General features: G+C 26.8%; 1 protein-coding gene across 2 annotated transcripts in view; it reads right to left on the bottom strand.

Moving 5' to 3' along the window:
• Positions 1-13796, bottom strand: part of LOC107454835 (ATP-dependent 6-phosphofructokinase) — a 37256-nt gene that overhangs the window by 14684 nt on the left and 8776 nt on the right. For both annotated transcript variants that reach the window (XM_071181205.1, XM_016072163.3), the window contains exons 5-11: positions 8706-8750; positions 8513-8621; positions 8159-8254; positions 7992-8084; positions 6845-6970; positions 1773-1837; positions 844-931 (exon numbers count right to left, since the gene is read on the bottom strand). In XM_071181205.1, the coding sequence (XP_071037306.1) occupies positions 844-931; positions 1773-1837; positions 6845-6970; positions 7992-8084; positions 8159-8254; positions 8513-8621; positions 8706-8750 (622 nt within the window). The remainder of the gene's footprint in view (positions 1-843; positions 932-1772; positions 1838-6844; positions 6971-7991; positions 8085-8158; positions 8255-8512; positions 8622-8705; positions 8751-13796) is intronic.

Here is a 13796-nt window from a genome sequence, read left to right as displayed (position 1 = left end):
TAATATATCAATAAAAAATATTCATATTATCAATAAAAATTTATAATTCAATTATAATCTCACCAATATTTATGACCCAAGAAATCACATAGTGCAATTGAGAATATTTAATATAAAATATTGTAGAATTGATAATTCAAATGAGTAATTTGTTACAATATCTTGTAAAAAGGAATCAGTGACAAAAAAAATATGTGCAAATGGAACACAGGTTTTTGACATCAAGATGAGAACAATCATGTAAAAAACTAACTAACTATTGTGACGATGACAAATGCAGTATATAGTTTGTTAAACATCACTAAAAATGCTTCGCTTCATGTGTAGATTATAATTCAAATTCATAATTTCAAAATTATATGAAGAAGTAGGATATTGCACATCCATGCAAAATAATTAAGCTTGTGAGAATCTGAATTATGATATAGCATTAGATAAGCAAGCACTCTAAGTAATATTGTTTTTATTAAGTAGTATTTTGTTTAAAAAATCATATTTTTTTACTGTGTTTTGACAACTATATACTTCTGTATTTATTTGGATAAAATATTCTATGGTAGCATTACTGCCTGCTTAACAAAAATAATAGTAATTTAAATTGGCGGTGCTCCAGATTAGCTTGGACAAGTAAGATGCTAATGTATGCAAAATATGATAAATTTTCACAGATGGGACACATATTTGAATTTGATTTGGTAAAATAGAGGTATAGTTTCAAAGTTTTTATTATATAGTAGTTTTAAAATTTTAGTTAGTAAATTGTTTCTTTTATAATAGTTAGTAAACTATTTATATAATATAAATGTAATCAAAAAATTTTCTTCCATCCATGACTATACTTACTTTCCCAAGTTCCTGTTTGGCCCAAACAGACTTAGGTGGTCGTAATCTTGTCAGCATTTTATAAGTTTGTAAGTTTCGCTCAAAGCTCCTAAAACAATAAGAAAGTCTTTAAAATAAAAAGTAATATTCTTTAAAAAAAATGGGACATTAAAATTAGATTGATAATACGGTTTAGAATAACTTTGACAAATAAGTAACATATACTTATTTTGTATCTTTACAAACAAAGAATCAAAAATAGCTTTTGAAACCTGTCTATCATGATATGAAAATTAACTTAGAAAAATTATTGTTGCAAGTAAGTTGTTATAACAATTAGAGCAGCTATCTAATGTTCACATACACAAAATGTGAGTACATACACAACATGCTAATGTTCATGAGTCTATTGATTAACTATACAAATTGATTATTTATTATTTAAATTATTTCAATTTTCATCTGTAAGTGTTCATGACAAGACATACGATGAAATTTTCATGATTTCTCTTTGTTACAGCTTTGTTGAACAATGTATGAAAATTGAAAATTATGTATTAAGAATTAAGAAAATTATGTATATATACAATTATCAAAATTATAGAGCAGCATCCAGAAAAAGTAGAATTCTCTTTGTGCAGATAGTAAGAAAATTTAAAAACATTAAAAGCATTAATAACACATTATGAAAGAAATTAAAGAATGTCATTAGTACCAAGACACAGAATCGAACATACAGAAGCACAATCATTCCGAATTCAACGATTAATGGTGGTACTTCTAATATGAAAAACAGCCATCAATATTTTCTTTCAAAATTTCCTGTTCATGTTATTTACATACATATAATTAGCTATTATTTAACACATGTGATGTATTGATGTACTAATTTTCCTTATTTAACAGAGCAATAGTTAAAAAAAAAAGCATATTAGATAATAAATCACTACCTTCCTCGAAGTTTCACAGCTTCCTCCCACTGTTTTTTATGCATTGCAGCACCAACAGCTTTTGTCTAAAATGTATAAACGCACAATTTCAAATGACAAATTCAATCTTTAAACAAAACAATTCATTAGATTACTAAAGCATTGAATATGCAATTTTCAAAATGGTATATAAAATCTACAAAAAAAAACAATCTATATTACATAAAACACTTATACCAATGTTGTCACAAAACAAATCAAAATTTCTTTTCTCATATTGGTAATGAACAGTTGAAAAAAACTGAGTTTAAGCTGGAAAGAAGTACGAAGTCAAAAGCAAACTGTTCAGATAAACAAATTTTAACACATTTTTGTGTTACTTATGCTTATTAATTTATGCAGATTACATGTTCATTATTTATCATTGCATTTCGGTTTAAATGAAGTTCAATAGCTCACGAAAAAGAAAGAAGCATTTTAAGGGAAAATAAAAACAGAATAAACCAAAATTGCTATGCTATTTATCAGAGATACATAACAATTTTCGAGCAGTGAACCACAAAAAATACAAAATACAGTATTAGGCTTTAAAATTAACATAATTTGCAATCATAAAAATGCAGGGAATATTTTTCGGTTTGAAAGTAAAGTGCATTAGTTACAATTGTACAAGTAATCTTTGTGTCCTGTGAAGATAATAAACACAATTAATAAATTCAAATAAATATGTTTATTAGATTACAGAGCAAATTACAGTAAATTTACATGCATACAACAAAAAATATTATAGCTGCTGCGCGAATTTCGAAATTAAAAATTTTTTTTATTTATCTTATCAACTTGTTTTTTTTTAGTTTATTTATATAAATTCATAAGTAAATACACTGCAAACTAAGTTTGACCCATCGCAAAATTAGACCTTTCATATCGAAATAATCTTATTAAGTGAAAAACATTTAAACTAATAAAATATGCCGTGACCGACGTGACAAAAAATGGACATGGATACTGATTCAGGGTTGCCACTCAAATCTGGAAAAAAAAATTCCCTGTGTTTTCCCTGTACATATTATGCACTATATATTAAGAGGAAACAACAGTTACTGTGCTCTTGTGTGAGCTATATTGGGCTAACTATATTTATTAGTTTTAATTGCTGGAAAAACAGCTGAATATACTTAAATAATGCTATAGTAAATGAAATAGTTTAGTATAGCTGAAATATCATGGTTGAATATCCCATAGATTACACTTTAAGTGGTCACCATTTTTTAAAAGACAAAAATAAGAAACAAAATTCCCTGTATTTTCCCAGTTTGTAAAGAAAAAATCAAAATTCCCTGCATTTTCCCTGTTATTTTAGGTGATTTTTAAATTCCCTGTATTTTCCAGGTTTTCCCTGTGCAGTGGCAACCCTGTGATTATCTCAACAATATAACCGATTGCTCTAAAATGATACAAAATAATAAAATTATGAAATTTATCTGAAGTACCTTCTTAAAAAAATATTTACAAGTGTGACAACTGAAAAAAAAAATAGCTTGACTTAATTCTGCATTAAAAATATAATTAATTTAATATGTTCTTTATTGTTCTGACATGAAATTAAAACTTTTTTCTTCAGTTTTAATAGAATAAAAATATTTTGCTAAAATTTTGAAAAGGGTAACAGCCCTGACATCTGTCTGCTTTTCGTGGAATTGACAAAAACAGGGCAACAGAGCAGACTTTATATAAAGTTGTCTCATGCTGTAGTTGAAGACTCATTGTTTTTTGGATTTTTAAAAAAAAAAAAAACTGTTTATAGTTCACTTTTCACTTGAGTATTTATAATTTACTATTTAAAGGGCAGTGTATCAAGTTACAAAATAAAATTAAAGAAGAGCTTTATATTTTCTGCTAGTTGTGACACTGCAGTTTTACATAAAAGTCATCATGAAAAAAAAACTTAGATACATTTTTCATTTTTATCTCTTCTCAACATGTGTAATGTAGGCTATACTAAAAATACAATAAATAATTTTGCATATCTTCTTACCTTTTCTACACATTGCATCAAGGGTACTCTGACAGCCTGATTTCCATCAAGGGAAACAACACAAGCTTCTGAATCTGGTGTGGCCTCTAAAAGAGCGTGAACAGCTTCAGCCCCCATTCGACAACCCTAAACCATGTGCAGGAAAACATAAAACTACATCGATCACAGTTAATTAGTACACTAGTACTTTGACTAAAGTATTATCATGATTATTTACTATACTACTTTTTCATAATTACTTAATACAGCACAGAACCCCTTATCCAGAAATCAGAAAACCGGAACGAAATTAGATACATTTTCCTGCCATTTTTTTTTTTTTAAAAAAAAAGGTTTTTTTCCTCATAAGATTTTAAAATTTTTCTTTCTTTTTTGAAAGATGTTCATTTACCATCATTTTGGAAATAATCATTAGTGTATTACTTCATCGTTTTTTCTTCTTTTTAAGATTATTTCCAAATAATTTCTTTACTTTGGTTTAACAATATTAAAAAAAAAAAACGGCTTTTTGTAGTGATTCAGAAAACCGGAAAAATCAGTTATCCGGAATAGCGATGGTCCCGATTGTTCTGGATAATCGCTTCCCTACTGTATATTAATAATTAGTGAATAGGAAACAATTTAATCTACTAACTACTTAAATATATTTCGTTTCGAGATGATTTAGTTTTTTTTATGTTTAACTTTAAATAGTTTAATATTACTAAGTACCTTCATGGCTCTATACTAGAGAAGAGTGATATCAAAATTTTTATATCATGATGCATCATCAGGAAATATCAATATTTTGAAATATTTGTCTAATTTAGTTTCGTTATTGTTTTGAGATAATTATATAGTTTTTTTAAGTCTATAATTTTTTTAAATAGTTACATATAATATAACAAAGCACCTATATGGCTCTATATTAGAGCGGGGTGATACCCAAACATTTAAATCATGATATATCTTCAGGAAATATCAAGATTTTGAAATATTTTTCAAATTTAATTTATTTCTGTGTCATTATTTCAGCATTACATAGAATTTATGATATATCAAGAGAGCACATTATAAAATAATGTTATCGTGACATTTATAAAATAGCAATATTTCTTGATATATAATATATATTCATCATATATAGGGCATATAACAATTACCAAGATTCTGTCAAAAGCAGATGGGCTGCCACCTCTTTGTACATGACCGAGAACAGTTATACGCGTATCCTGCTGCAACTTATCTTCGATAACCTGAAATAATTGAATAAAAGTTTTAGAGAAAGAAAAAGTGAAAATATAAAAAGTTTTAGAAGACAAATTAATACCTTTTTAACTTGCTCAGCAGTTATCGGATTACAATCCTTGTCCTGAGCCCCCTCAGCTATCAGAATAATATTTAGCCTTTGACCATTTTCTCTCTCCTAAAAAAATAGAAATAAAGTAAGACTATAATGCGAAACTTTAGTTATCCCAACATTATNAAATGTATAAACGCACAATTTCAAATGACAAATTCAATCTTTAAACAAAACAATTCATTAGATTACTAAAGCATTGAATATGCAATTTTCAAAATGGTATATAAAATCTACAAAAAAAAAAAATCTATATTACATAAAACACTTATACCAATGTTGTCACAAAACAGATCAAAATTTCTTTTCTCATACTGGTAATGAACAGTTGAAAAAAACTGAGTTTAAGCTGGAAAGAAGTACGAAGCAAACTGTTCAGATAAACAAATTGAAACACATTTTTGTGTTAGTTATGCTCATTAATTTATGCAGATTACATATTCATTATTTAGCATTGTATTTCAGTTTAAATGAAGTTTAATAGTTAACAAAAAAGAAAGAAGCATATTAAGGGAAAATAAAAACAGAATAAACCAAAATTGCCATGATATTTATCAGAGATATATAACAATTTTTGAGCAGTGGATCACAAAAAATACAAAATAGAGTATTAAGTTTTAAAATTAACATAATGTTGCAATTATAAAAATGCAGGGAATATTTTTCGGTTTGAAAGTAATGTGCATTAGTTACAATTGTATAAGTAATCTTTGTGTCCTGTGAAGATAATAAACACAATTAAAGTTAATAAATTTAAATAAATATGTTTAGTAGATTACAGAGCAAATAACAGTAAATTTACATGCATACAACGAAAAATATCATAGCTGTTGCGCGAATTTCGAAATTATAATTTTATTTTATTTATCTTATCAACTTGAGATTTTTTTCCCTCTTTTTGCAGCTTATTTATATAAATTCATAAGTAAATAATACACTACAAACTAAGACCTTTCATATCGAAACAATCTTATTATGTGAATTAATAAAATACGCTGTGACCGACATGACAAAAAATGGACATGGATGCTGATTATCTCAACAATATAACCGATTGCTCTGAAATGATGCAAAATTTATGTTCAGATTTCAGTTTTTGTTTTATAAAACAGGACTTAATTCAAAGACACAAAATAATAAAATTATGAAATTTAAAGGAAGTACCTTCTTAAAAAACTATTTACAAGAGTGACAACTGAAAAAAAAAAATAGCTTGACTTAATTCTGCATTAAAAATATAATTAATTTAATATGTTCCTTACTGTTTCGACATGAAATTAAAATATTTTTCTTCAGTTTTAATAGAAAAAAATAATATTTTGCCAAAATTTTGAAAAGGGTAACAGCCATGACATTTGCCTGCTTTCCATGGAATTGAGAAAAACAGGGCAACAGAGCAGACTTTATAAAAAGTTGCCTCAAGCTGTATTTCAAGACTCTGCTTGCCTCTTGGATTTTTTTTTTTAAAACTGGTTTTAGTTCCCTTTTCAGATGAGAATTTATATTTTTTTCTATTTAAAAAGCTATGCATAAAATTAAAAAAGTAGTTATAAAATAAAATTAAAGAAGAGCTTCATATTTTCTGTTCGTTGTGACACTGCAGTTTTACATACAGAAAAAAAAAACTTAGATACATTTTTTATTTTCATCCCTTCTCAACATGTGCAATGTAGGTTATATTAAAAATACAATAAATAATTTTGCATATCTTTTTACCTTTTCTACGCATTGCATCAAGGGTACTCTAACAGCCTGATTTCCATCCAGGGAAACAACACAAGCTTCTGAATCTGGTGTGGCCTCTAAAAGAGCGTGAACAGCTTCAGCCCCCATTCGACAACCCTAAACCGTGTGCAAGAAAACATTAAACTACATCGATCATAATTATTTAGAACACTAGTATTTTAACTAAAGCATTATCATGATTATTTACTATACTACTTTTTCATAATTACTTAATACAGTACAGAACCCGTTATCCGGAAATCAGAAAACCGGAAAACCAAGAAACCGGAACGAAATTCGATACATTTTCCTGCCATTTAAAAAAAAAAAAAAAGTTTTTTTCCTCATAAGATTTTAGAATTTTTCTTTCTTTTTTGAAAGATGTTTACTTTACCATCATTTTGGAAATAATCATTAGTGCATTACTTCTTCGTTTTTTCTTCTTTTTAAGATTATTTCCAAATAATTTTTTTAGTTGGGTTTAACAATAAAAAAAAAAACGGCTTTCTGTAGCGATTCAGAAAACCGGAAAAATCAGCTATCCGGAATAGCGATGGTCCCGATTGTTCTGGATAATCCCTACTGTATATTAATAATTAGTGAATAGGAAACAATTTAATCTACTAACTATTTAAATATATTTCTTTTGAGATGATTTAGTTTTTTTTTTATGTTTATCTTTAAATAGTTTAATATTACTAAGTGCCTTCATGGCTCTACACTAGAGAAGAGTGATATCAAAATTTTTATATCATGATGCATCATCAGGAAATATCAATATTTCGAAATATTTGTCCAATTTAGTTTCGTTATTGTTTTGAGATAATTAGTACATAGTTTTTTTAAGTCTATAATTTTTTTAAATAGTTACATATAATATAACAAAGTGCCTATATGGCTCTATATTAGAGCAGGGTGATACCCAAACATTTAAATCATGATATATCTTCAGGAAATATCAAGATTTTGAAATATTTTTCAAATTTAATTTATTTCTGTGTCATTATTTCAGCATTACATAGAATTTATGATATATCAAGAGAGCACATTATAAAATAATGTTATCGTGACATTTATAAAATAGCAATATTTCTTGATATATTATATATTCATCATATATTGGGCATATAGCAATTACCAAGATTCTGTCAAAAGCAGATGGGCTGCCACCTCTTTGTACATGACCGAGAACAGTTATACGCGTATCCTGCTGCAACTTATCTTCGATAACCTGAAATAATTGAATAAAAGTTTTAGAGAAAGAAAAAGTGAAAATATAAAAAGTTTTAGAAGACAAATTAATACCTTTTTAACTTGCTCAGCAGTTATCGGATTACAATCCTTGTCCTGAGCCCCCTCAGCTATCAGAATAATATTTAGCCTTTGACCATTTTCTCTCTCCTAAAAAAATAGAAATAAAGTAAGAATATAATGCGAAACTTTAGTTACCCCAACATTATGAGAAAAAAAAAAGACAAAGAATGGATGGTTATCAGATTTAAAGATAAAACACATTCTTAAATTAGATTTGATAAATTGAAATATAGTAATAAAATGTAAACTCAAAATGGCTAGAGATTGATAGTTTGGTTTATTTTTTGTGTCAATAAATAAAACTAAACAATTCATCATATAATATAAATTAAAACTATCACAAACCTGCATAAGTTTTTTGCACAAAATTTGTGGCCAGTCTCTTTCGGGTGGCCATTCTGGAATGAATACAAAGTCTGCTTCACTCGCTAAAGCTCCAACTAATGCCAAATAACTGGAAAAGAGACAATTTTTTAAATAACTAATAGAAACAAACTTTATTTAGACACTACAGAGAAAAAAGGAAAATTGAACTTACCCACAATGACGACCCATAACTTCCAAAATAAAAGTTCGTTGATGACTGAAAGAAAAAATCAAATTATTCAGTATGGTAGAATTATTGACTCTAAAAGACATTATCATTTTTTTATAAATTATATTTACTAACTGATTTTAAACCAGTAACAGATAAATATGATTAGTTCACTAATCATCCAAATTGTAATTAAGGACTAAAAATAATACAATGTTGCACCTCCAAATCTTCATTCTGAACTACCCATTAATTTTTCTGTATCATAAACACAAATAAAGTAAAATAGTGCTTTTAAAATCTTTGCTTACATTGTAATAGAACAATAAAAGCTTAAGTAAATTTTAGAATAGCTATTCGTTTATTGAATTAATATAATAATCACAGAGCTAAGTATCATTTTTCTTAAAATATATTTACTAAATGATTTAAAATAATATAATAATACGAATAAAAACTTTTAAATGAGCATATTTGCTTATCAGAATTTGTAACAGAAATTAGTTAGCATAAGTTAATTTTTACAGTTCTATTTTGAGAATCTTTTATAAGGACTATCAACTTTTTACTATCAACTTGGAGTGTGCTTGTTTTGTTCACAAATTCCTATAACTGATTCCATCATTTTTGTTACGAAATCAAATTGAATTATTTCTTCAAAAGATAAATTTTTAATTAAAAAGTAGTCAATTTTATATTTTAAAAACTTAGTGCAAAGATTTGTTTTCACATTTCATTGGGGTCAGTGTGCGAATCATTTTTAAAAATAAGATTTAATATTAATATTACAGTAATTTCCGGTAGATAGGCTGCTACCTATATGTGTTTAAAAGTTTTCTTGTCACGATGTGCAGCCTATACGAAGAATTCATTTATCCTACGCCATACGTGATCATTTTTCGATCACGAGGGATTTATTCAAAAACAGATGTTTACCGAAAATTTTCTGAAATTACGAACCTTTTTTGTAATGAAACGTTTTCTGAAAATGATTTTCCTTATTATTTTTTTCTCATTAAAATATAGTTTGATTACAGAAGTTTTCAATTGACGAAATGCCGCATGATGTTATCTACAAATGGTGTTACAAATTCCGATTTGTAACTTGAGAATAATTAAACTTAGTACGCTTTATTTTCAACTCCCTTCTTCTCATCTATATTTTCTTTATAAATATTTTATTTTAAACTGTCACAAAACTAGAAAATAAACTCTTTTTGTTCTATACATTGATTGGATTTCAGTAGATACTTTTAGTTGTATTTCCTTTTAATAAATTTTTTTTCAACGCTGATTTCAGTCCTTTTTGCGAACCAATGCATTCAATACATAATACATAGAAATTAAAAAAAAGAAAACAATGCTTCTGCATTAAATAAACGCGCCTAAGAAGAAGAAATAACAGGAATTTTAAATTGACTCCACTCTGCCGATTGACTGATGTAGGAACTGTCAAATTGAGACTGAAAAAGAAAGATTAAATTCGAAAGAAAGAAAAAAAAAAAAACGATATTCTTTAAAACAAATCCCACGATTGAGCTTATAGAAAATACCAAAAATAAAATGGAACAAGACTTCGAACTATTAATTGTATTTTAATTGGAACATTTGCTTCTATCACAGAAACTAAATTCATTAGCCATTGAAATTCATAATTTATTATTTTTTTCTTCTTGAAAGTAAGTATTCTTTTTCTTTTATATTCTACATCGTCTTTTCTTTTAATCAATTTCAGTAAAAAAAAAAATTTAGTAGCGTTTACTTCAGCATTTTCTACATCATCTAAAAATCAAGAATAAACTTTTTCAATACTTTATTATTTTTCATTATCTATAAACTTATTTATCACTGATATATATATATTTTATAATAAATAATTGAAACTTAAGATTTGAAGACGAAAGATTTTGTCTTATTTGAAATAAACTGCTGTTTGTAGAAAATGCAACACCATGAAGGAATCATCAGAATCAAATGAAATTTACAGCANCAAATTTTTTATGCACTTATGCAAGATGGACAAATACCTTGTAAAGGCAAAATTTTCTATGATGATGCATCAAAATTATTCAATACTTTAAAAAGTAGAAGACGCTAAAAATGTATTATTATTAAAGAAATGATTTTTTTGCAAGAGTTTTTGTGTTTTTTTTAGAAATCTCACTTAACTTTTTGAAATCTCACCCTGTGTTTGAGAAAGGGTGAGAAATTCTCACCCATTTTTTTTCTATGATGAAAACACTGGGATGAAAATAAAAATTTTAACAATGTTTTTCACGGGTGCAGCCTGTACAGCGTGTCCACTGGAAATTACTGTATTCTATTACAATGACATACTTGGTAATGGTGGTTAAATCACTTCATTTATCAAATACGCTTGCAGTAAATGATGCTATTTTCATAGTACAGTAGAGAACCATTTATCCGGCATCCAGATAACCGGGAAACTAGAAAACCGGGGTAAATTTTGCTCCGTTTTCCTGCCATTTTAAACTAGAACGATTATGAAAAAAAGTGGAAATTGTACTCATTCTTGAAGTTGAGTAGAGGAAAATGTAAGGAAGGGGCGAATTTCTTCCCCCGCTTACCCAGAGAAACGCCATTTCTTCCGTGACCTTGAAGATCGAGAGGAGGCAGGGAAGGGAGGAATGTTTTATTTTCTCCTTTAGGCCGTCAATCAAACTCAAGGGTGTGGCATGCTGATTTCGTTTTCTGTTTGATTCACGAGGGAGGTGGGGAAAATGCATTGCATGCATATCAGTGATCAGAAGATGAAAGAGAAAAATATATTCATCTATTTAACATCGATTAATAAAAATAAAATCTTTTTCTTTTGAATGAATAAATTCTGATTCTTTGGAAGTGCGGTATCATTTGCAAGTTTTTTTTATGTGGAATCACATCTGCTGTAATTAAAAATCGGGTTTTTATAAAAAAATAAATAAAGAGAGAATTGTTTATTAATTGAAACATAGGATTATTTTGATTGCAGTTTCGTTTTTATGATTCCACTACGTTTGATTTATTTTTCTTGTCACGATAAATTTCGCACTCAATAAATTAATTCTTTTTATTCATAAATTTTATCATAAGGTTTTTTTAAAAAAATTCCGTTGATCTTGCCTTGTTCTGGGTTTTAATATTTATGATAGTGCCTTTTTTAACTATCGTTTCGGTTTGATAATTTTCAAGTGTTTTTATTTAGAATAATAAGTTTTCCTTTTATTTTGTCGTCCCCCCCCTGCATAATTAGGTATGAAATATATTGCGTCATTTAATCATTGGTTTTGTTTATATTAGTTAATTTAGGAATTGCAATTATTTTTAAAAAATAAATATGAGAATTTTGCATGTTTTAAACTTGTTTTTCTTGTCTAAACTTGCAAATTCTTTTAAATGTTATTTTTCAACCATTTTCTTTCCCTTTTAAATTTAGGAGTGACTTTCTTTTTTCTCTTACTTTATGTGTTACACTTTTTCCTTGTAATTCGGGTTCGACAAAACATCAATTAATGACACTTTTTGGTCGATCCAGAAAACCGGGAAATTCAGACATCCGGGATAGCAATGGCCCCGAGCATCCCGGATAATTGGTTCTCTACTGTATTATAATTTCTACATGTATAAAGTTGTTTTTTTAAAATTTTCATAATTTTTGGGTTTTTATAAAAACATACTCAATATTTTTTACCAACAAGACTACTTAAAAATAGCATGATAAAACAATCCTTAATATTGCTTAGGCTTTTTAATACTCAATACTTTATTAAACTATTTAATTATATGCTAACTGAACATACATAAGTATAAGCATTTTACTTAAGCATCACATGATTAATTGTCAAAATATATTTCTTAAACATCATATCAGATCTTTAACAATCCGATTATTTAAAAAATTACTATAATTATCATCAAATAATACATTTGATGACCAAATGTTTACAATGGAATATAAATCACCCACTAAATAAAAAAAAACATTTAATAATATTAAGAGTTGATATTAATGACAAATATGGGATTGGAACAAGTTTAAACAGTAAGTTAAAGGTAAATGCAGAGATAAGTTTTATTAGTTTTAAGCTAATGACATTTTAGGATATCTGGACATTTCTTTTATTCAGATTGAAGTGAAATGATTTTTTTTTCCAGTTAAACAACAATGCTTTGGCAAGAAATAAAAAAGCTGTTCTGAGAGGCCAGTTTTTACATCATGAAGCGAGATTTCAAAGTAAAAATCGAAATCTTAAAGTAAAATTCGAAATCTCAAAGTAAAATTAGAAATCTCAAATTTTGCGCTATGACAAAAAATCTAAATTTTTCACACTTTAGCTATTACTTTAATATTACATATCTTAAATAATTTCATATCTTAAGAAAAAAAAAACGTTTCTTGCTAAACTTCGATACCACTGAATATTTCAACAAACAATTATTTTACTCACATAAACTGAAGAGGTGATAATGTTAAGTTTTAAGAGAAACACAATATACTGTAAAAAAACTAATAAATGTAAATTAGATTTAGATTTTAAGTAGTTGTGTATTATGAAGAAAATTTATAAAATATGAATAAATAAAAGTTGTATTTAAAGATGTAGAATATATGTGCTACATCATAAGCTGAGCAGTATTTATATGATATACTGTATTTAAAAAAAATGGAATAATCATACACTGTGCTTAGACATGCTATCAGATTTCAAAAAGAATAATATAACATTAAAACTTTCAGGAAACTTATGTAAAAATCGCTAATCATAAATAGGAATTGTATACTAATATACTGATTGAGGAAGTATATGCAAAGTTTTTTTAAAAAATGACAATAAATTAAGGTTGAAAAAAATTTAATAAAGAAGTTAAAAATAAATTACATGATATCATAGTTTAAGAAGAATTCACAATGGGAAAAATACATATTAAAAAATGCTAAATTTAAAAATATATAGTATTGCTCATAAATTGCATATAAATAAATATTTTAAATGACAGTTATAATATCAATTATATATCTATAGTAAAAGGCAAAAAGTAAAATCTTTATCAATCAATTAATTTTGTAAAACAGTAAAAAAATTATTGAGACTT

Source organism: Parasteatoda tepidariorum, chromosome 5 (genome assembly GCF_043381705.1).
Source record: "Parasteatoda tepidariorum isolate YZ-2023 chromosome 5, CAS_Ptep_4.0, whole genome shotgun sequence".
Classification (NCBI taxonomy): domain Eukaryota; kingdom Metazoa; phylum Arthropoda; class Arachnida; order Araneae; family Theridiidae; genus Parasteatoda; species Parasteatoda tepidariorum.
The sequence above is the reverse complement of the archived record's forward strand: the minus strand, read 5'-3'. Positions and strand labels throughout refer to the sequence as shown.